The sequence below is a fragment of the Parasteatoda tepidariorum genome, chromosome 4, assembly GCF_982258835.1.
Source record: "Parasteatoda tepidariorum strain Cologne lab strain chromosome 4, Ptep-v5.0, whole genome shotgun sequence".
In the NCBI taxonomy this organism is placed as follows: domain Eukaryota; kingdom Metazoa; phylum Arthropoda; class Arachnida; order Araneae; family Theridiidae; genus Parasteatoda; species Parasteatoda tepidariorum.
The window spans coordinates 92,730,257-92,755,535 of NC_141758.1; the positions used below are offsets into that span (position 1 = coordinate 92,730,257).

Sequence of the window (25,279 nt, forward strand, 5' to 3'; positions counted from 1 at the left end):
GGCTTTTTTTAAAAAACATATTCAGATCGTTAAAGGTTAACATCATCTATGAAACTAATCCATATTCAATTTTTAATGATTTCATTGTAAAATTTTGTCCAGAAATTAAGATTTGCAATTTTTTTCATTTATATTAAAAAAAAGAAGAGTAAATAAAGAAATTTGGCAAAAACATAGAAAAATTTATTACAACAAGTTTTTATATTTCGCTACTAGACCTGCATCACATATTCATTTGTGGGCCAATCTCACTAAATATTCAGTTACGCTATAAATAATTCTTTCTTTTCTATTAATAAAATGTTTTATTCATAAAGGTATATCTTAAAATAATTAATACTAAAAAGTTGAATTAGAGTTATGCTTGAGAAGTTTTCTTAACTATGCCATGTAAAATTAAGTCCCATTTTGAGTAAAAACAGGTGATACTAATATCTAAGCACCTTAAATCATTCCACATTTTTTTTCATAAGGCTTAACTCAATACATTTTTTAAATTCATTGCAATAAATATTTTTATGAAAATTTATATAGAATAAAAATAAAATTACATTTGAAAAGATTTATAATTTTCAAACCAATTTGTTTTTTATTAGTTCTTATTATTAGGTTTTTATCAGTTAGTAAACATGTAAATAAAAGGGCCTAAAACAATTTTTCAAAGATATCAACGTATTCCTATGACCAGAAAGTTGATAAGGTTCCTTAATTAATAAATACTGTAAAATTATTTATATTTTAATCATTTATAGATTTTTACAAGTAATATTTCTTCGTCATCCTCTATTATTCCTAATACACTCTATTACTAACTGAATAATTGTTCCGTAGTGATGCTGAAAAATTAAGGACTTTTAAAAACCTTGCGCCAAAATTAAGTACTTTTAAGGGCCCTTATATTCCAGAATAAAATTTAAGCAGTTTTTAAGGACTTTTAAGGACCGTGGGAACCCTGTAAACTGTGCCTTTTTGCATAATTCGTAATGAAAATCAACATGGTAAAGGATAAATCTCATTTTAAAAAGGGGAAAATCATTAAGCACTTTTTAAAAACACCCAATGAAAGAAGTACCTTTAAGGGCTTTTAGAAAACGAAAATAAGCATCTTTAAGCACTTTTTAAAAACGCTATGCACCCTGTTATATGTTTCATAAACCAACTAAGAATGAGGCTTCTCACCAGTATGAACACGACAGTGTCTAGTGGAAGCGATTTTTGATGAAAAACCCTTATTACATATAGTACAAGAATAAGGCTTCGCACCAGTATGAACAAAACCGTGTAGTGTCAGACTCATTTTTCCTGAAAAACTCTTATTACAAATGCTACAAGAATAAGGCTTCTCACCAGTATGAACAAGACCGTGTAGTGTCAGACTACTTTTTTGTGAAAAACTCTTATTACAAATACTACAAGAATATGGCTTCTCACCAGTATGAACACGACCGTGTCTAGTGAGAACACTTTTTACTGAAAAACCCTTATTACATATACTACAAGAATAAGGCTTCTCACCAGTATGAACAAAACCGTGCAGTGTCAGACTAATTTTTTCTGAAAAACTCTTATTACAAATGCTACAAGAATAAGGCTTCTCACCAGTATGAACACGACTGTGTCTAGTCATATTACTTTTTAGTGAAAATTTTTTATTACATATACTACAAGAATAAGGCTTCTCGCCTGCATGATCAAGACTGTGATTGGTCAGATCATTTTTTAGTGCAAAACTTTTATTACATATACTACAAGAATAAAGTTTCTGCGCAGTATGAACACATTTGTGTTTTTCCAGAGTACCTTTGTGTGAAAAACTCTTTTTACATATACTACAAGAATAAGGCCTTTCCCCAGTATGAACACGACCGTGTGTAGTGAGATAACTTCTTTCTGAAAAACTCTTATTACATATACTACAAGAATAAGGCTTCTCACCAGTATGAACTCGACAGTGCTTTTTCAGACTACTTTTTAGTGAAAAACTCTTATTACATATACTACAAGAATAAGGCTTCTCACCAGCATGAACACAACTGTGCAGTGTCAAACAACTTTTTTGTGAAAAACTCTTGTTACACATACTACAAGAATAAGGCTTCTCACCAGTATGAACACCACCGTGTCTAGTGAGATGACTTTCTCGTGAAAAACTCTTATGACATATATCACAAGAATAAGGCTTCTCACCAGTATGAACACGACTGTGTTTAATCATATTACTTTTTTCTGAAAAACTCTTATTACATATAGTACAAGAATAAGGTTTCTCCTCAGTATGAACACATTTGTGTTTTTTCAGAATATCTTTTTGTGAAAAACTCTTATTACATATAGTACAAGAATAAGGTTTCTCCTCAGTATGAACACATTTGTGTTTTTTCAGAATATCTTTTTGTGAAAAACTCCTTTTACATATACTACAAGAATAAGGCTTCTCCCCAGCATGAACACGACAGTGTGTAGTGAGATCACTTCTTTGTAAAAAACTCTTATTACATATACTACAAGAATAAGGCTTCTCACCAGTATGAACTCGACAGTGTCTAGGGAGATCACTTTTTCGTGAAAAACTCTTATTACATACACTACAAGAATAAGGCTTCTCACCAGTATGAACACGACCGTGTGCAGTGAGATGACTTTTTTGTGAAAAACTCTTATGACATATACTACAAGAATAAGGCTTCTTACGAATATGAACACGACCGTGTGTAGCGAGATCACTTTCTTCTGAAAAACTCTTATTACATATACTACAAGAATAAGGCATCTCACCAGTATAAACATGACTGTGCAGTCTCAGACAACTTTTTTGTGAAAAACTCCTGTTACATATACTACAAGAATAAGGCTTCTCACCAGTATGAACACGACCGTGTCTAGTGAGATTACTTTTTTGTGAAAAACTCTTATGACATATATCACAAGAATAAGGCTTCTCACCAGTATGAACACGACTGTGTTTAATCATACTACTTTTTTCTGAAAAACTCTTATTACATATAGTACAAGATTAAGGTTTCTCCCCAGAATGAACGCAACCGTGTTTATACATAAACATTCATTGAAAATATCTTATTACATATACTAAAAGAAAAGGTATTCTCGTCACTATGAAAATTACAGTGTTTATTTGGACTTTTTTTCCTGAAAACCTCTTGTCACAATAACATGAATAAGGTTTACTTACAGGACGATACCTATTCTGAATTAAATTAGGACTTTAATAACATACGATACAAAAAAGAACATGCTGTATAGTAAGTAAAATATAATACTGTAGAAACATGATCACCTTACAGCAGGCATATGACTTGTTTATAGGTGCGTCTGTGGAAGCATTAATTTAAATTATATTGAGATGAACTTTATTTCTCTTTTGTCAAACATCTCATGATACAATACTAAATTAAATTATTTTACTTTATGATATTAACAGTATAATAATTATTATAAACATGAAATTATCAAATTTGATTTCATTAGCATTTTATTAGCAAAGACTCTGCAGAAATATAGTTCATTAGAAATGCAGAAAGGTAAAAAAATATTTTTTTCAGTTTCACAGACTTAAAATGTTTGAAATTATCTATAAAGATATGAAAAAAAACTTTAATTTCCAATTTTTATATCAATGTTCTATCATGCGTAAGAAAAGGTAAGTTTTATTCATTAACATAAATACGAGAAAGTCAACAAAGTTCAATTCTATTTACCAGTATTAAATTACACAAACTGAATACAGAGAATATTTTTTCATAGTGAACAGGAAAATCACAATTTAAATTTCTTGTGCATAAATATATGTTTTATCATACACATTTTATGAAAGTAACACACAGCTTAATTATCTGCAACTGTAATAAGTAATCCAAAATTTTAATCTATTTATAACTGTTTAATGACGCACAGTATGAAAAGTTCGTTGAAAGTGTTACTTAAACCAAATTATTTTTCTTCCTTGATTAATTTTTCACGAGTGCTTAATTAAATTATTTCCAAATTATGAACACAAAACAATGAAACGAAACTACTTCTTTTTTTATAATTTTTAGTACTTATGTTTTATAATAACAAAGAATAATTATGAACTACAAATAGAAACTTATCACCACAAACAATAAATTTCCATATATATTAAAATAATTTTTTGTTAGAACATCATTGAAACTATGACACACATTGCACAGATACTATTTGCTGTTAGTGGTGCTACATAGATTGAGATTGCCTTTAGTAATAATATTTCCTCTATCCATGGAGAATTTTCACACACTGAATGAATAGTTTATTGATTATATAAATCGTACAGAAAAAAATATTTATGCACGCACAATATGAATTTTGTTAACTGTCAGCAAAAAGATATTTTATCATCCACATCGATTTTCCTCCCGTATAAAGGAGATAATTTATGAATTAGATCTGCATGGAAATAACCTTTTTAAAACGCTTTCTATATTGTTTCAATTACTACGAGGGTAATTCACTTTAGATGAGTGAGATTATGAATACGCAGACTTGTAAATTTGATCCAAGAAGTTGCAAATCAAAAACAATTTTTTTAAAACTTTTCTTTGCACAAATATGGTTAATTAATCTCTTCTTCTTTCTAATTATGGGGATATTATGTTTAAATACAATTATCTCGGTAAAGAATTTTTCCAGAAAGAAGTATATTAGTAGAAGCTTGGAGAAGCCAAGAATAGAAGTATACAAGTATATATTTGAGAGTTGTTTACATTATCGGTTGCCTACTTCTACTCACCTGATCTCCAGGATCTTGCAACAGTGCTTGTTTATATTTGGTTATTAAGGAATTTTTGACTGGATGGAGTGAGCTTAGCGTTAATTTTCGTGAAACGATACTCATAAATTGCAAGAATTAATGTAAAGGTCTTGTAGGGCAGAAATAAGCAACCAAAAGATAGGAAGTAATCAATCAATCATTGATTCATGTACAAAAACGTGCAATACAAAACATTCTTTATAATTTTTTCTTTTTAATATAATTAATTATAAATGATATTTTATATATTTAGAGTTTGATTTTATTTTCAAGGTGACATTTTCTTTGGAACAACTTCATAATGACGACTCGAGCTACGGTTGAAAAGTAAGTTCATTTATTTACTTTTCGGTTTTTATTAGTCTCCGAAATATCCCCTCTGCCTTTCTTTGTAGTCTAATAACAATATTCTATTTTTCATTTATTGAGGAAATATATCGTATAATCTTACAAATTGCCTTTTTTTTTCACTAAAGCTAGTAATTTAGACAGAATCTGATCGTGAACCGCTTTAAATATCATTATTACAGACATATCTTTGATTTTAAAAAACAATGTGTGATTAAACTAGCTGTAGGAACTAGTTTCATCGTCATAACTTTTAAATTGTAACGTAACAGAGTGACAACTGAGCTAAAAGCATCAATTCCTCGAGAGGTAATGCTAAAATAATGTTGCTTGAGAGACACACAGGAGAAGTGATGTTCTTTCTTTTTTTGTTGTTGAAAAAGAGAGTTTTTTTCTGAGAAGAGATATTTCGTTTGGGTAATATTTTGTGATTTTTCGTGTGAATGTTTAAATAAATTGTTTGGTACAACTCACGTCTTATTTCTGGTTGTTGTGACACAACAGAATTTTTCTGGTGGATATAGTAAGAGTAGTTGATTTAAGGTAGTCAGTTATTGTATATTTAGTTTTTTATCAGTTGTAAATTATGGCTTTTCTTAATAAAGCGAAAAAAGTGGATTTGATAGAATTGGCCGACGAATTAGGTGAATCTGTTCCACCTCAAGCAAATGTTTGTGAAATGAAAAAAATAATTCAAACTAGTCAACATTATGAGGCTGAGGATGTAAAGATGTGTTTGACTCGTATAACGGAGGAGAGAATTAGGCGAGAAGAACTTGAAAAACAAAAACGACGAGAAGAACTTGAAAGAGAAAAACAAGAACGGCGAGAAGAACTTGAAAGACAAGAACGGCGAGAAGAACTTGAAAGACAAGAGCGGCGAGAAGAACTTGAACGGCAACATCAATTGGAATTGCGTAAACTCGAATTAGAAGCAAATTCTCAAATTCAGCACCAAAACAGACCGGTATCAGGTGAAACAAATCATAAAATACAGATTTTACAAATAACACCAAAATTTAATGAAGGTAAAGATGAAATGTCGTTGTATCTGATAAATTTTGAACGTCGAGCAGAAATTGCACAAATTCCTAAAGATGAATGGGTGCCTTACCTATTGAGCGTAGTACCACCCGACATTTCAAATATGTTGGCGAGAGAGTCCCCTAATGATGCCAATAACTACGACTTTGTAAAAGAATTGATTCTTAAACAATATAAGCTTAATGCAGAGGAACTCAAACAAAATTTTTATCGACATTTTAAATCACCTGAAAAATCTTGGCGAAATTTTGCACAAGAATTAAATTGCTATTTTAGCGAATGGGTTTCTGAAGCAAAAATTACCACTTTCGATGATCTTAAGAGTTAGATGGTTACCGAGCAAATGAAACGTCATGTACCAAATGACATGAGAGATCATTTTCTTGAAGATTGGATGGAATTGAATTCTTATACCAAATTAGCCGGAAAATTGGACGACTATGAAAGTTTAAAAAACAGTTTCAAGGAAAAGTCTGTGTCTTATAATCGAAGTAACCAAGATGATTCTTGGCGATTTCCGAACCAAAGTGATACCAGAACTGAAGAAAAGTTGACTTGGCAGAAAAATAATGTTAAAGAAAATGTTCGCGAAAGAGAATTTGAAAGAAGAAGACAACTTAGATGCTATGAATGTGGTTCTTATGATCATCTACGCCCTCAATGTCCCAAGGCGAAAACAAATTCTGAAACTGTGGCTTCGCTTCACGTTTCGGAATCAAGGTTTCCTGATAGTATAATGACACCATATACGAGCATTGGCGTGGTAAATGGCGTTGGCATTTCAATACTACGAGACACTGGCACAACCTTGGATTTAATTCCTAGGAGATTTGTAAAACCTGAAATGTACACGGGTGAATCTGTTTGGATAAAAACTCCAATACAGGAAGAATCATTTTGTTTTCCATTAGCCGAAGTTGAATTAAACTGTAAGTTAGGAAAAGTGGTTACTAAGGCAGCTGTATTAGGTGATTCTCTTGATAAAGGGTATTATTTATTGGGTAACAAAACGGCTGCTCTATTGGAAAATTCGTTTGAAGTCCCAATGATAAGTGCTGTGATGACTCGAAAACAAGAAAATATGAATGAAAGGAGGGAAGTGGAAAATAAAGATAATGTACAGCTCGGTATAGTCGATTCCAATGAACACATCGTTACTTCTGATCAAACGGCGAAAAACGATGACTTACTCACTGAAAAGATTCGTGACTACAATTTTACTGTTTATTTTCCTTTACTGTTTTATTTTCCTATATACCGATAAACAAAACAGTTTTATGTCAACCTATATAGATCAGTTTTGACAAAATTTTATGTATGTTTTTTTGCCATTTCCTACTTTTGCAAAGAAAACTCTGTGGAAGGGAGGAGTTAGACTGTAACGTAACAGAGTGACAACTGAGCTAAAAGCATCAATTCCTCGAGAGGTAATGCTAAAATAATGTTGCTTGAGAGACACACACGAGAAGTGATGTTCTTTCTTTTTTTGTTGTTGAAAAAGAGAGTTTTTTTCTGAGAAGAGATATTTCGTTTGGGTAATATTTTGTGATTTTTCGTGTGAATGTTTAAATAAATTGTTTGGTACAACTCACGTCTTATTTCTGGTTGTTGTGACACAACAAAATCATGCATATTTAGTAACTGTAGTTCATTATAAGGTTTGAAAGTAACTCTGTGTGGAACACTATTACGATCATAGAGATTTGTCCGTACCTGTTCGCCCCAACTACAATTCTTAAAGGGCTAAAAGGCTTTTGTACTCGCAATAAATTTAAATATATTATGAGGTTTGATTGAAGAAGGGAGTGATTTATAGTTTACCCTTTGAGGTGATCCTAATCTGTAATTTTTTTCCCCTCCAGATTTCGAATGCCTTTGTCCGTTTGTGCGAATGTTGCAATTTTTTTTTTTATGCAAGTACTATTACGGTAATTTTCTCAGGGCTGATTGTGATCCGGAAAAATTCCGGATTTTTCGCTAACAGTGATCCAGAAGTTTCCGGAGATCGAAAGTCCAGACGTTTCAAAAAATCATTGATCACTTAAGTTTCCGGGAATCAAATTTTTAAAGGTAGATCTTAAAAACACAGTTTATTTAATTTGTTTGTAAGGGAGAGCCACAGAGATACTTCATAAGCTTATATTCATGATTAATATTCATTTTTTTATCACTAAATAGTTGTTATAATCATAAACTCAAAAAAAAAAAAGACATATTTGTAAATTTTAATTAATTCTCCAGGTCATCATAGGTATGTGTAAATGGTATAGTTATGTGTAAAATTTTAAATATATTTTTAGTAAACTAAGAAATATTGAGAAAAAGGAGAAAAAAACCTTGTTTAAATTTTTTTCTAATTTTTCAATTTAAACTGTTTTTTTTTATTTTCAAATTCAGGAAATTTTCTGGAATTTTGACTTGGGCTCACAATCACCCCTGTTTTCTCGTTAGGCAAGTTTTTTTGATTGGGCCGCAAGCAAAACAAAGTTACTGAATAGGAGAAATGGAGTAAAATTTGAGGCCACTAGCTACCACACCTGTAGGTATAATATTAATATATCAGTGTTGCCAGGTGCCGATAACCGTTCACCCCCAGATGGCGTTGTAAAATCCCCTACAAATTTTTAAAAACGCCAAAATTTTTAACTTAATGTACAAGTATTAAAAAATAGTACAAAAGTTAAGTAATGTATAAATAACGTTGCTTTAATACTTTTTAATTTATTATTATCAACAAATTAATAATGTGCTGATAATTAAAAAAAATTATGAGCAATTGTACTATTAATTTACCTTTAAACTCCCTTTTGTGTTCCCAATCTTTCTTGTAATTCTATATGTACTTCTTTTTTTCTTTATCCTTGGGCATTATTTTTAAACCATGCACATTAAAAATTTCAAATAATTTTAATTGAAATTCACCAAACATACAGGTTGATCGAGCTAAGTTACTACATTCAACAAAGGGGTTAAGTCCTAAAATTAAATGTTAATCTTTTTGTTTTGGTTTATCATATTGATTTTCAAATTACCATCTCACACATTCAGTTATAAAATTTGATATTAGAACATAACCAAAATGGAACTAGTAAAATTCTCAAATAGCCCTAAAACAAATTCCCCTGAAATACCCACTGAAGATAAAAAATCCCCCTAAATTTAGGGGGGAAACCCCTAATCTGGCAACACTGATATATATGAATGCCGTTTGCAGAAAATTTTTTATTGTTACTGAAAAAGAAAAAGTATAATCCTCTCTAAAGAAAGTTGATCTTTTTTTTTGAATTCCCAAGGAATGAAGCTCCACTTTTAATATGTATTTTAGTAAGTTTGATGTGTAAATATGTACTAATGTATTTAGTTGGTTTACTATGGAAACTTAGTTTTTATGAAAGTTACTATTTAGTTGCACTGACATTCATGCAACTATTTTGGTTGTCAATATTGAAATTCACATTTAAGCGATTTTAAAATAAAACATTGAAATTTGTATCTGCATGATTTAAAAATTACACATTGAGAATCATGTTCAAATAATTTTAAACAAATAAATAAAATCTTGAATTGATATTTTTATTAAAACGTTTATATATTCTGTGGATAAATGTTTCCCACATAAACTTTTTTCTTGCTCAAATATCAGCTACTTTTTCAATTATTTAAAAAGTATTTCGCACGTAACATTTTAGGATTTTGACTGTCACTTTTTTAGTTTTTTACTATGTTTTTTAGTTAGTTTTTTTTTTGTTTTTGTTTTTTGCTATGAAACAATATGGAGTTCTATTTTCTATATAGAGTTCTATTTTTACATAGCCTCGAAATGTTTTTATACTTCACATTTATAAGCTTTTATTATTCTAAAAAAAATATTTTCTCTATAAATAAAGATAATATATATGTAAATAAAAAAATATTTTTCTTGATAAAAAGCATTCATAGCTTTTTTTTCTTTTAAAACAAGAAAAAAATTATTGTTTACAATTTTATTTCATAAAAACTTAATTTTTATTATTAATATTTTGTTTTATTGTTAAAGTTTTCTGTCAGGGAATTTTATTTGTGAATTGGATCTTAGTGTATGGGTATCTCACAAAACCTTCATTTGATGCATTGTTTAAAATTTCATTTCAGATTAATGTTATCTTGTTTTTAGTCTCCACTAATCTGGATGATTAAACCACAAGTTTTAGCTGAGGAAAGTTTTAGATGTCTTCTTAAAGTTATTGTAGATTTTATTATTATTATTTTTAAGGAGTGAAAAGTACATGCTTGAGAAAGTGCTTGAAAAACTGGCCAATGCTGAATATCCCTTTTGTGATGAAGTTTCAAAGTATGAACGATTGGCAAAAATTGGACAAGGTACATTCGGGTAAGTATTTTTAATCGAGAAAAAAATTATAAAATAAAAAAGTGGTGTATTAAAAATTGTAAGATTTTTTTTTTTTTAATACTTGTAAATGGCGATAACTGCCAAGGAAGGATTTAGATTAGACCAGGCGAATGCGAGGAGCAAAGATTTCAGCTTAATACCTTAAATGTTTTTGTTTTTTTTTAATTTAGTGCAATTGCTCAGTATTCATTACAATGATGTTTTACTAAGGTTAAGGAATTCCTCGGTGGTTTTGATTAATAGTGGATTTTCACATCAACTTTAAAAAAGAAATGCACAAAATCTTCACCTGTGTTTATTTTGGCTCTAGTGTAGAGTCGGAACCCTTGGTTTGGCTATAATTTTTGTTAAATTTTGCCGAGATCCAATTTCTGGTTACCATGATATACTTTGCTTTCAATGGCATAATCTTCGTGTTATAGCAACTTTTGTTTACCTGGATGTGATTGGTTCTTGGATTATTTACATACATATTTGTTTATTTGCAAATTGTCAAAAATGAGGGGAGTCCCTGATGATAAAATTTTAGGTTTAAGTGCAATTACCAAGCTGGAATTCTCTACACTGATATTTCTAATGGTTTGAGCAACTGTGAGTTAAGTTTAAATTTTTTTTTTTTGTGTTTTGGATTTAATTTTTTTTTGGGTTTAAATTTTTTTTTTTTTTTTTTGTTAATTTGAAAGAGAGAAAACAAACATACTTGTGCATAAACTTTAACATGCCATTGTGATAATTTTTTAAATTGAAATTTTAAAATCAACTATTTCAATTTTTCATTATTTTATATATATATATATATATATATATATATATATATATACAGAGCTCATTCTAGGCAGAAAAAAGGGCATTATTATTCTAAAAAGGCAATAATTTGTATGGGTTTTGCACGTTCTATTAAAAAACATTGTCAATTAGTAAAAGTTTTTTTTTACTATACTAAAAATAGCAAAGCAATCATATTAATTACTAATTTTTCTTAATAAATTAACATATAATCTTAATAAATTAACATAAAATAATAAATTTATGTTTTTAAGTGTCTGTAGTTATGATTTAATAATTAAAATGATTAATAATAATTATGATTTAATGATAGTGGAAGTAGCTGCAAACTTTTAAAGAAAAGTGCAAAAAGGGGGTGTGGTGGCTAATTTTCCTTTCCCATATAAATCTATGTATTGATAGCAAGGACAAACTAAATAAAAAGAGTTGAAAATAACAAAAGTTTAAGAAATCCATTGTAGAGTTTGGGGAAAAGATAAAGAAGGGTTGAGGAAAGAAAGGGCAAAAAGGGTATGGAATCTATTACATCAGGGCACTAATTTACTTCAGGGGCAACAGGGTGGATTCTTTTGACTAAAAGGGCAGCAGGGTGTTGCGCCCTGTTTACCCTGCCTAGCTCTGATATATATATATATTAAAATTATTCAAGATTCTAATTTTAATTCAATTACTTTTTGTCTAAGATAGGTATTCTTCCAGACATTCGTCTGGAACTGTGGCGGTGACTATGGTAACGAGGTATGATTATTTCAGGTAAGGCTGTGGTGTCCCTATTTAGGACTGGTTTCGGCGAGAGAAAAGGGGACCTCTTCATCGAAGCTACCCTCCCTTAAATGCTCTCCTTGTTTCCATAGCACCAGACTGCTGCAGACTTTGTGTCGGGAAAAGTACCTATCTTAGACAAACAGTACCTTGTGTTGGATGTCTTATTCAAATTTGTAATTTTAAATAGAATTGATCTTTCTCTGTATCATTTATCTGTAATTGGTGAATCATGGGACCATATAACAATTTAGTTTTAAAAATAATGTTTAGAGGCATTACCCAATGTGTTATCACTTCAAAATTATGGAAACTATTTTAATCAGTTGATTAAAAAGACCTAAAACCAATTATATACATTTTTCTCAAAATATACAATTTTGGCTTCATATTAAGGATACTTTTTTTGAATATTTATAATGATTGTATTAGAGAAATGTTCCTGATTTGGCTGCTAGGATGCCATGCCGCGGAAGAAGATTTTTGTTGCAAATTCTCATTCTCTTCCATTACTAATTTAAAATTTCAAAGAAAGGTAAAGTAAATTCTGACAAACCTGGAGTAAGTTATGAAGTTTAAATTGCTGAAAAAAATACTCCAAAATATTAAAATGCAAACTAATTATTAGAAGAGAACTTGTCCCATGCCTAATCCTAAGTTATGATCTCATAATTCATTTCATTTGTGTATTTTAAAATTTTCGATTCAGTATTTGAAATTTCATGGCTTACTCTTGGTTTGTCTGAACTCATTTTTTCCTAATTTAAATTTTAAATTAGAAATGAAGGAAAAAGAGAATGTGAGGAAAATTTTCTTCCACCGTATGGTGTCCTCTTAAGTCTAATTACTCCAAAGGTTCAATATAGACCTTTGAGTTATAAAAAAATCCACTATAACAATTAACTTTAATGTTGCTGTTTCTGGAATGAAAAGTATGTCTGTATAATAATTGACTAAATTAGTCGTATAGTAATGTAATAAATACGTAATTTTATTAAACAAAATAAATCTTGTTCCTGTGTATTTATATTTGTTCAAATTTAATAATTATAGTTTTTAAATTGTTTGTAGTGAAGTTTTTAAAGCTAAGCATCGTACTAAGAAAAATTTGGTTGCTTTAAAGAAAGTATTGATGGAGAATGAGAAAGAAGGTGTAAGTATTATTTAGATAAACAAGACTCAAATATGATATTGAAAGTTATTTGTTTAAATTAATTATTATTTCTTTTTTGCTTGGAATGTTTTTTTTTCCATAATGTTTTCGCTGACAAGGTAATATTTAGCTCAAAAAACCTGAATGTTAATTAAAATAAAAAATTAGGTCATAAAAAATTAAATTTATAAACTGAGAGAAAGAATATTGACCTAAAAGTGCTATTTTCAAAATCAGGGGTGTTTGTGCTCCGGGGAAACCCCGGAATTCCGGGGATTTTGAACTTCGATACCCGGAAATTCCGGGGATCGTCGTTGAAAAGGAAGTAGGAATAATAATGAATTATTTATTTTGATCTGGGTAATTTTGTTTGCTTTGAAAGCTACAGGGCTTCAAGTGCTGCGCATTTTGCGCCAAACCGGTATATTTGCTCATTACTGCGCAGAAACGGCATTTTATGTTAAATCTGCGCCAAAAAATTTTCGGGGACCAACTAAACATTGCCAAATTTTAATAGCATAAGAAATTTTTTTTCTTTCTCTTGTTGATTTCATCGTTATTGAAGTGCCATCGTCTTCGTCAATGGCAAGCTAATGGCCTTCTTGCGCTATTCTATTTATAGATTAGTACCATGATCTTTGAATTAACTAGGGGACCATTCACTAAGTACATATTTTCATGTTGATCCTTAGAACAGTCGAGAATCACAAAGCTTCATAACTTCAAACTTTCCATCTCCCTTTTATTCATTTCATTTAATAAAGATAAGAATTAATTGAGTTTCATAACGTAAATTTTTATCTGAGGGACCATCCACTAATTGCATATTGTTTTTAAACAATTATTTTACTTTATTACTTTTTTTTACTAATATTTTTTTTTACTTATTGCATTTTATTGTTGTATTATTACCTTCAAAATTTTCAGTGCTCTTATTTTGTTTTAGAAAATAACTTAATAATATTTAGAGACAAGATTTTAAATAAGTATGAAGAGAGGGTGTTTCAATATTTTAAATGCAGCAAAAAATCTTATGTTTTTAAGATTTTTCATTCAAAAATACTTTAATTTATCTTTTAATGATTTGATTTAAAACAATTGATGTTAAAAATTTTAATTGTCACAGATTTGATAAATATTATGAGTGTAGAGACAATATAATAATTTACTTCTGACAAATTTTTTTTAGCTTCAATACTCATTGTATTTACCACAAAAGAAAGACAAGCCCACAAACATCAGAAAATAAAAAAAAAGCAGCAGAAATTAGATAATTTTTTTTTAAGAATTAATTCAGGTAATTTAAAATATTTACATAAAATGTAGTAGTTTATATGTTAGAAAATTTATGGTTATTAATTTTGCAAAAAAAGTAATTCATTGAACTTTTATAATTAGGTCATTCAATACGTCATAATTTTAATTTTTCATTTCTCTCCCCCCCCCCTTCTCGAAACTCCAAAATGTCGGTAGTAAGTCCATAAAAGTTTCAGGGGAATTTTTGGGGTCCCACAAACACCCCTGCAAAATTTTCTACTCTAATTTTTGACTATTGTTTTATTATAATTATTTTTATCTATTTTTTTTATCTTAAAAATAAGTGGTAGAATGATGTGAACATGAAAGATGAATTACAAAATTTTCTACTCTAATTTTTGACCATTGTGTTATTATAATTATTTTTATCTTAAAAATAAGTGGTAGAATGATGTGAACATGAGAGATTAATTAAAAAATTTTCTACTCTAATTTTTGACCATTGTTTTATTATATTTATTTTTATCTATTTTTTTTTATCTTAAAAATAAGTGGTTGGATGTGAACATGAGAGATGAATTACAAAATTTTATTCACTCACATGCTTTCTGTACAAAATATAATTAGCTTTTTATTATTGTTTAAGATATAAGTTTATACTTTAATGAGTGGTTTTTTATTTAATCGATTGTATTTATATATTTAGTTTCCTATCACTGCTCTAAGAGAAATCAAAATTCTGCAGTTGCTAAAGCATGAAAATGTAGTGCCTTTAATTGAAATTTGTCGCACTAAAACACAAATTGAAAATGATGGTAAGTAAAGTTTATCTTATTTTGTAATAATTCCTATTTATTATATATACAGGGTATCCGCGCACCTGGAAAGTCATGAATTTTGGTGTTGAACAAAATTTGTCATGAAATGTCATTCCTTTTACTATTTTTTAAAAAAAATCATGGAAAGTCATAGATTTAGGTCTCCAAAAAATCTAATTTTTAAAATGGAATCTTCTTCCCCCCAATTTCATCCTGTTCCAAATATCTGAATTTCTAGCAAAATCACCACTCAGTCATATTTTATTTGAATTTAAAATGATTTTATCATGTTCTTTAAAAATTATGGTGTTCTTTCAAAAAATGAAAGAAAAAATATCATTTCTAGAGCGGATTATCCTTTAAACTCTCTTCTGTGATTTAACAATTTTTATTATTATTATTTTTTTAATTTTATCAATTTAAAATTCTAGTTGAAGCAAACCAGTTATTGGTGAACTTTTTTTATTCCGAAATGAACAGAAAAATCAGGAGTATTTCTTTCCTTTCTGATGAACAAGAAAAGTATCTTTAGAATATAATTCTGCAGAAAAATTTTTTTTTTTGCCTTTGTATTTTTTTCAGCTATTTTATTGTTTCAACTCTTTCCTTACTCTGTTTTTTAAGTTTAAAATCTATGAAGATGAAGAGTATAATAGTTTTGGTTATACCTATTTCGAATAATGTTATTATAATGCTTTTTTAATTTATTGTTGCGTTTTTGTTGGAGAAAATAGCAACTTCGTTAAGTCATGAAAAATTCTTGGAATTTGTCATGGAAAATCATGAAAAGTCATGAATTTGAAAATCTAAAATGCCGCAGATACCCTGTATACGAGGTATGATCAAAAAGTATCCGACCTTAATTTTTATTGGTCAAACAAACGCAGCTATGGAAGCGGGGCTCGATGTGTGGTTGTGAGCATGCCTAGTGCGCATGCTCATTTTTTTTCTACAGCTCCAATACAAGTCAGTCGGCGTCAGGCCATTCATGATTGAACAGGTGCAAGTGAGTGTCGTCGGATTTTATTTTTTTTAAAATGTCAGAAAAAGTCGAACAGCATTATTGCATAAAATTTTGTTTTAATCTTGGTGATTCGCAAGTGGAAACAATTCGCAAGATTAAACAAGTGTTTGGAAATGAAGCGATGGGCACCACACAGATAAAGGAGTGGTACAACCGCTTCAAAGATGGCCGCTTATCAGTTGAAAGTGAACCACGCTCACGTTAATTTTTTTCTTAATTTTCAGTTTAAATTATCAAAGAAAAAAAAACTCTTTTTTTGAAGAAAATTCAATTATTTTAATTGAATGAAAGTGTTGAATTATTTTTTTATAAACCACAATTTTTTTCTTCCTGTTTTGATAATGTGCTAAGAATTACTTTTTGAAATATATACATAAAATATTATAAAAGGGTCATTTAAAAATCATTGAGGATCAAATTCAGTTGTTACATAATGTTACACAACTTGATAATTTTTATAGTGTTAAGTGGACTGTCCTTTCAAAATTCAAAGTGCCCTTTTCTGAGAGAAAGCAACCTGCACTTTTTTTATTCCTAGGGAGAACTTTGCTTTATTATTATAACTCCTTTAATATTATATTATTATGTGATTAATATTTTTAAAAATGCTTGTGATTTAATTTTTGAAATTCTGTGCAGCCTCTCCGCATAATCGTTGCAAAGCAAACTTCTTTTTGGTGTTTGATTTTTGTGAGCATGATCTGGCTGGACTGTTGAGCAACGCTAAAGTTGTATTTACCCTTGGAGAGATTAAGATGGTGATAAAACAGCTCCTAAATGGACTATATTTTATTCACAGCAATAAAATTCTACACAGGTAAGAAATAAATATTATAACATTTGATGCTATTAAACTATATAATCGAAACTCAGGGGCACGGCAGCTCATGGAGGGCCAAGGCCCTGTGCCTATCTCAGTTTTCTTGACTTTGGGGTCTGATATGCAGGAGCAGGCGTTGCAGTTGGTGACCAGCTACCCCCAGTATGGTACTTTATTTATTGACATACTGGGTCAACCTTGCCTTGTGGCCTGGGAGTGGGAATATTGGAATTGCTTTGATATAAAACAGAACTTAAGAGACTAACCAGATACGATTAACACATTTTGCAATTCAGTTACCATGATAGTGTGAAATATAGAAAGCATGATTCATACACAGCAGGGAAGGTTTAAATATTTTTCACGTGCAGTTGGAATTGCACTACCTCATAACTGATTCATATTACTTTTTGTGATTATAGCATGAAAAAGAAAAAGTATGCATACAGGGCGTCTGGAAAGACACGGATTTTGACTTTGATCAAAATTTGTCTTGGAAAGTCATGATTTTAGGTGCTAAATACTAAAAATTCGCTAAATACTCCTAGCTCTTCATAGATTTTTTCGCTTTTGTAGCCCTTGATAATACCTCATGATTTAAAAGTTCTGCATTGCAATTTGTTTTCACATGCAGAGTCCTAGGTCAGGGGCCCACTAGCTTTGTATGGAGTTAAATTAAAGTTACATTTGTAACATTGAAGAAAAAATATTTTAACACATCTAAAATATTCTAATCCTGAGAAATTTAAAAAAAGATTTCATTTTGAAAAATTTTGAAGTTAGCACTTGTTAAAATTTTAAAGTTAACACATTTTATACCATATCTTAACCTCTTTATAATGTTAAAAAAATTACTATTAGCTTTTAAATTCTCTTTGATAATTTTGGAGAGAGTTGTGCAAAAATAAATGTTTTTCATAATTGTAGATAGCTGAATGTCTATTTTTTTTATTTTATTACTATTCTGTGAATTCATCAAATATACTTTTTTTTCCCCTCCAAATTTTAGCAATCCTAGTATAATCACCTACAGCATCCATGGCAATGTAATCAGTTAAAATAAAGTCATGCCATTCTATCGAAAATTTAATTCTATTTCAGATTGTCTGAACTATCACTGGTCCTAATAGATTTGAATTAGGGTCTTATTGCTTAATTCTTAATATTTGATTTTTCTATATATTTTTTTTATAAAAATGTAAGTGTATTGATATAGATTGTATATATATTTAATGTATGTTGCATTTTAAATTTTTTTAGAGACATGAAGGCAGCTAATATACTGATAACCAAGTCGGGAATTTTGAAAATTGCTGATTTCGGTTTAGCTCGAGCTTTTAGTGAGTCCAAAAAAGAACCAAACCGTTACACAAATAGAGTTGTTACATTGTGGTACAGACCACCTGAGCTTTTGCTTGGTGCACGTGATTATGGACCTCCTATTGATATGTGGGGTGCTGGATGTATAATGGCTGAAATGTGGACCCGTGCTCCTATCATGCAGGTAAGTGTCTATAAAATATTAGATTGACATTTAAATCATTGTTTAATACCAGTGAAATAAGTACAGTTGAACTCGTTTAAAACGAGCTCAGATTTAATGAGAACTCGGATTTACTGAGGGAAGCGAGAATATTTTGTTGGATCAATGTCAAGTCTGTGGAACAGAAGTCGCTTTTAACCAGCAAGACCCGGTTTTAGCGAGCAATATTTTTCTGTCTTGCTATCTTTTTTCTAGTCTTTCTGTCTTATCTTTTTTTCAAAATTATAAGAAATGCGCACGAAATGGGAAAAAAAACTGAAACTTAATTGTCTTAATTTCTTTCCGTTTATTTCCTTTAAGACTGTGGCACAACTAGAAATTTTTTGCTGGTTGGGGGGGGGGGGTTAGTTATCATTAAATTAAGAAAAGCATTTAATTAAATTAAAGTAAGTAAGTATTAATTAAATTTTAAGTAAACTCAATCATTTGACCTCCCAGCCTCCACCCCTCTTCTGGTTGCACGCCTGCCTTACGGACCCATTTATTAGGAACACTCGGATTTAACATGTACATGTTACGGTCCCTTTGCGCTCGTTATAAACGAGTTCGACTGTATATAAACCATTACAATAGTGATATATAATTAAGGCATTAAGTATTTTGTATAAAGTACCAGTGTGTATTAAAGTACCAGTTTCCAACTGACCTGAAATTATGTGCCCCCCCCCCCCCCCCCCGCCACAAAAAAAGAGAAAGAATAACATCAAAATAAGATAGAAATAAATTATTTTCATTTCAGCCAAACTTTGAAGTTATTGCTTGCCTCAATTCCAATTATTCTTTAGCCAAGGGTGCCATATGGAGAACTCTACCTTTATTATATTCAAATACATACCTGCTAAGTCTCTTGTTTTTTAACGAAGACTCCTATATTTTATGACTCTCTCCTGTTTACCTGTACATTTAGAAATTTCTCCGTATTTGTTGAAGAAGTTCAAAAAGCATTTTTTTGATAAAATATCCATTGATGGCAAAAATGCTTATATTATTCTTTAAGAAATGGTGCTATTGCCAGTACTGTAGTATGTTGAGTGTTAATGGTTTAAGTCAAGCCGTGATGGCTTGGGGGATAGAGCATTCGCCTTCCTAAAAGGTGAACCCAGGCTCCGATCCCAGCAGTGTAATGTAATGCAGTGCACTAAATGTAAGTGAGTGCTTATATTATTTTGAATTTTTCTTTTTGATATATGACGTATCAAAACTTTACTTGTAACCTAAAAAATGTTGTTGGTAAAATCTCTGTTGTTTTATTTCTCCAATGTTGGCAGGTATGCCAATAGAGCTAAAACTTTTTGAGAGTAGTCTAGTATATCTGTGCTGTATCAAAATATATCCTTTTTTTCCTCCCTAATTGTAGAATTTTGTGCTGATTTTTTTTATTTTTTGCCCACTCCTAAGCCTATAAATTAATTTTATTAATTCTAAACTATTTTCAATAAAATTCAATTATTGCAATTGGTTTCAAACCTTAATTATTGGTATAAAATTAAAATATACAGGGTGTTCCAAAATTATCTTTACAACTTCAAAAAATCATAACTTCGAACATAAACAAGATATTTATATTCTGTCTTTTGCATGTATTACTACAACTAATAAAGTTTTTTTTTCAATAGGCTGAAAAGTTTTAAGTGAGGATGTGGACACCACAACAGAAAGCTCAATGCGTCTCATGGCCGTATTCGCTCCACATTTTATGGACGTCCTGGACGTTGTGCTGGGTCGTCCGGCTCCACTTTTATGCACTACTGATCCGGTGCTCATGAAGCTTGTGTGCAATGCACGGATGGAGGGTCTGGATGGTGGGTCTCTTTGGAAATTTGTCCTGAAGTTCCGTTGAACCTGTGTATCTGATTTCGTCTCTATAAACCATGAGACGCATTGAGCTTTCTGTTGTGGTGTCCACATCCTCACTTATAACTTTTCAGCCTATTGAAAAAAAACTTTATTAGTTGCAGTAATACATGCAAAAGACAGAATAAAAATATCTTGTTTATGTTCGAAGTTATGAATTTTTGAAGTTGTAAAGATAATTTTGGAACACCCTGTATTATAAAATATCTTATCTTTTTATATATAAATTCTTCTGTGGGGGGAATTAATGTGTGTATTTTATTATTGATTTCTTTTTCAACAGGGCAGTGCAGAGCAACATCAAATCAAACTGATTAGTCAGTTATGTGGTAGTATTAATCCTGAGTCAATGCCTGGGGTTGAAAGTCTTGAATTGTATAACAAAATAGAACTACCCAAAAATTGTAAGAGAAGAGTGAAAGAAAGGCTAATGGTAATTAATTTTCTCATTTATGATTAACTTTATTGAATTATTTATTACATTAATCAGAGCAGGCTAAAATAACTTTGAGTACTACATAGCTTCTACCTCTACTTGATTATCCAGTAGACTAGGGGATTATACCAGTTTCTCCTGGTCTACTGGTTTAATTAAAATTGTTTTTGTACATTTTAGAAAATTCCCTGAAGTTGAGAGTAAGTTTTCTAAAAAAGAAGAAAATGCCTGTTGAAGTGAATTTTCTCTTAGGTTATTGCTTGCTTTCTTGGATATTTAATTAAGTATTACTAATACAGTAGAGAACCGATTATCCGGAACGATCGGGACTATCGCTATTCCGGATAACTGATTTTTCCGGTTTTCTGAATCGCTGCAAAAAGCCGTTTTTTCAGTGTTAAACCCAACTAAAAAAAAAAAAAAAAAAAAATATTTGGAAATAATCTTAAAAGTAAGAAAAAACAATAAGGTAATACACTAATGATTATTTCTGAAATAAAGGTAAGGTAAACATCTTTCAAAAAAGAAAGAAAAATCCTAAAATATTATGAGGAAAAAAAATTTTTTTTTTCAAAATTGCGGGAAAATTTATCGAATTTTGTTCCGGTTTTTTGGTTTTCTGATTTCCGGATAACGGGTTCTGTACTGTACCAGGGGTCTGTCTAGGTTTTTCTGAGAGGTAAATATTTTGTGAAAATTTAGACATAATTTGTGAAAAATTATATTTAAAAATCCAACACAAAAATATGGTACCTCCCTCAAATGTGCCATTCTAGTTTCCATAGCACCAGGCTGCCTTAGACTTCATAGTGGGGGGAGTTCTTAGCTTAGACAAACTATATACTAAACTGGGCTTGAAAATTTTACTAAAAGAATTCTTGTGTGAGATTACACAGGTTGCGTAGCATTTTAAAAAAGTTCTTATTTTTGATTTACGTTTTTTAAAAGCCCTTAAAGGTGCTTTTTTTTTCGAGGTTTGTAAAAAGTAATTAATTTTCTATCTTTTAAAGGATTTTGTCGTTCTAAACTACAAAAAATGCATGATTTTTGCAATTTTCTCTGCAATATTTATCAGAAACTACTTATTTTATCATGATTATGTAAAGTTTTTGAATTTTATTGATTTTATGTTTATAAATTTCTTTTTTTCTTTTTTGGTGAAAAATCTGGCTATGCACCCTGTTACATTCTGTACACATTATGTTTACTTTACTAAAGAAATTTTTCATTTGGAATTTAAAATGTCAATTTTCTTGTGTGTATATTTAAATGTAAAAGCTACCTTTGTCCATAAGTTTGTAAACTCAATTTTATTTTAACTTTCAGCCACATATTCAAGATACTCACTCCCTTGATCTTCTGGACAAGTTACTAATTATAGATCCTAAAAAGAGAATAGACAGTGATTCAGCCCTTAATCACGATTTCTTTTGGTCGGATCCACTACCCTGTGATTTAGCTAAAATGCTTGCTCTCCACACGCAATCCATGTTTGAATATTTGTTTTCGAAGAGGAATGAGCAGAATAGACAAGCTGCAATGGCAGGACGAAATCGCAATAATGTTCAACTTACTGCTACAAATACTGATGGCCAGTATATAGATCGTGTTTTTTAAGCATTCACTCAAATTTGCATTTATCTCCTTTTTTTCTGATTTAAATATGTAAATTATTTATAATCTGTGATAACATGTGATAGAAAACAGTAAGATGTAAATTTTTGTATGTGTATATATATTTATTGGAAGTAACCAAAGACAATATTGTTGGGTCTTAGATTCATTTTGTGTTTAATTCAGCGAAAGAAAATGCTGGATCCTATGAAATCGAAATTCAAGTCAAGAAAGTGCTATAAATTAGTTTCCTATAATAATGTTCCTATAGCTTTGCTGTGATCTACTTAAAATAACTTCTGCGTGTGAAATTGTTGTGTATACTAAGCAGTATCATATAGTCATTGTTATGGATATATTAGTATAATGTTTTGCATACTTTTTAAGTTTCTTTTCTTTTCTGTTTGGTATGTTTGTGCTATTGCAATAAAAATTGTAACAATCACCATAATTCTAAAGAACATTTTCTACTGATTTTTTTTTTGCATTTAAAATGTAATTATTAATTAAAATAAATGAATGGAACATATTCCATCTTAAAATTAATTGACTTTGTTAATTAATATTGAAAAGGATGTGTCAATGCTACTCAATTTGGAGACTTATTATGTATGCAGGGTTCCCACGGTCCTTGAGAGTCCTTGAAAGTCCTTGAATTATTTTTTGCTAAATTTAGGTCCTTGAAAGTGCTTGAAAAACGTCTTAGGTCCTTGAAAAACTTGATAGGTCCTTGAATTTGTCCAATACTGCCGACGGCCCTTTTTATAAAACACCCGCGGATCTTTCTCGTTCTTTCTGTTTTGTTCCCGAGCTCTCTCACGTGGTTTTTAACGCCACCGTTTCTAACCGGGCCTAGCGTCTTGGTGTCTGCCAAGCGCGCGGAGCACAGCAGACAATCGATGCGTTCGGGTCGAGACTCAACTTCATCTTCTGTCGCATATGCTTAGATCTTCTTTTTCTTATCGAAACTGGAATACTCTCGAATTTCGTAACAATATGTACCTTGTAGTTTTCAATAAATTTGCCGTTTTACCATCCACACTTGTTCTTACGTTTGCGTCATTTCAAAACTTTATTGTAAAGCGTATTCGCGAAGGCACGGCTTCGTATTTGTGTTATGTAGTTTAGACTAGTTATGCCTGGGAAGTGCTATTTTAATCCCCAATGGATGGATAATCAAGCTTATAAAGAATGGATTTTATCGATGCCCGAAAAGAAGTTCAGAGCCAAGTGCCGATTATGCATGAAGGAGATCGATATCGCAAAAATGGAAGAATCTGCTCTGAAATCACATATGAAAGAAAGGTAATACAAAAAAGCAGTCTCATGCCCTGAGTTCTCTTTTTCCAAAGACATCAACATCTAATTCATCTGGTGTAAATACTCCTTCAACATCGTGTGAAACAGAAACGTTACCCCATGTGAAACAGAAACTTTAGTGGCCGAGGTAACATTGTCTTCTTATCTGGTCAAAAGGAATGTGCTTGATGCTGAAATTCTCTGGAGTCTAAAGTGCATCACTAGTAATTATTCATGTAACTCCTGTGAAGGGATTAGTAAATTGTTCTCCAAAATGTTTGCTAATAGCTGTATAGCGAGACAATTTTTTGTAGTGCCACAAAGTGAGCCTATTTGGGCTCCTTTGGATTGGCACTATACTTCAAAGGGATTCTTATAAATGAGCTGAAGAATGTTGATTGCTACACTGTTCTCTTTGATGAGACGTTAAATCAGTCTCTACAATCTAAGCAGATGGACATTATGGTAAGGAATTGATAATAAAATTTGCACTAAGTATCTTATTTCCCAATTTATGGGTCATGGAACTGCAGAAAATATTTTGTCCTCTTTTTACAAATGCATGGATGATGGTTAAAAGCTCTCTAAAATACTTCAATTATCCATGGATGGACCCTATGTCATTTGGAAATTCTATTAGAAGCTTCAGTGTGAATTAAAAGAGAAATATTCCCACCAGGTCATATTCATTGGCAGTTGTGGATTACACATAACGAATAATGCTTTTGATCATGGTGAAAATGGGATATGTTCCTTCTAATTTTTATTTTCAGAAAGAATTGTTGCTGCATAACATTTAGAGAAGGTTGTGTAAATTATGGATGAATAATTTCAGAAACGATGTTTAATAGAGGAGAGGAGGGGGTTATGGAATAGTCATGGAATATGAAATACCTAAGATTTAGCTCTGTCTTTCCTGCAGCCTTCACATGGAAATACACAGAATTAAAGGATTTCACCATTAACACCTCATTACCATTTGTTATAGATTGTGCTGAAAATGATTTTGTGAATTAATATGTAAAACCAGTAGGGTTGTTTTTAAAAAAATATAAATTTTAGCCCATAATACATATACTTTCTTCTCTCTATATAGGCAAAGCATTTAGGTATTATATTTGAAATTAATTATTGCCACAACAAGCGTTGTTGCTTCTAGTAAAATAGAAGAGAATAATTTTTAAAATTGGTCTTAGATTAAGGTCCTTGAAAATTTTGTTGAGGTCCTTGAAAAGTCCTGGAAAGTCCTTGAATTTCAATCTCATCATAGAGTGGGAACCCTGGTATGTTATCATGATATTTTGATACTTTTAATAAACTATTAATTATAGTTTTGTTTAAA

The 25,279-nt window shown here is 30.5% G+C and overlaps 2 protein-coding genes across 2 annotated transcripts; one reads left to right on the plus strand and one right to left on the minus strand.

The window, feature by feature from the left end:
- Positions 1 to 3,536, minus strand: LOC107452322 (uncharacterized). The gene has a single exon (XM_043048614.3). It carries the CDS (start codon positions 2,969 to 2,971, stop codon positions 1,160 to 1,162), a length of 1,812 nt encoding a protein of 603 aa, XP_042904548.2. The 5' UTR covers positions 2,972 to 3,536; the 3' UTR covers positions 1 to 1,159.
- A 1,404-nt stretch (positions 3,537 to 4,940) lies between these two features.
- LOC107452331 (cyclin-dependent kinase 9) lies at positions 4,941 to 25,279 on the plus strand. The gene is made up of 8 exons (XM_071182755.2): positions 4,941 to 5,116; positions 10,434 to 10,550; positions 13,191 to 13,272; positions 15,236 to 15,344; positions 17,011 to 17,188; positions 18,452 to 18,695; positions 20,872 to 21,021; positions 22,351 to 25,279. The coding sequence occupies exons 1-8, from the start codon at positions 5,091 to 5,093 to the stop codon at positions 22,639 to 22,641; spliced, it is 1,197 nt and encodes a 398-aa protein (XP_071038856.1). The 5' UTR covers positions 4,941 to 5,090; the 3' UTR covers positions 22,642 to 25,279.

Bases quoted from the DNA above. Each gene is read 5' to 3' on its own strand.
- LOC107452322 (XM_043048614.3), bottom strand. From the start codon at position 2,971: ATGATTAAACACAGTCGTGTTCATACTGGTGAGAAGCCTTATTCTTGT.
- LOC107452331 (XM_071182755.2), top strand. From the start codon at position 5,091: ATGACGACTCGAGCTACGGTTGAAAA. The intron at 13,273-15,235 runs GTAAGTATTATT...TTATATATTTAG, and splicing joins TGGAGAATGAGAAAGAAGGT to TTTCCTATCACTGCTCTAAG. The intron at 17,189-18,451 runs GTAAGAAATAAA...AAATTTTTTTAG, and splicing joins AGCAATAAAATTCTACACAG to AGACATGAAGGCAGCTAATA.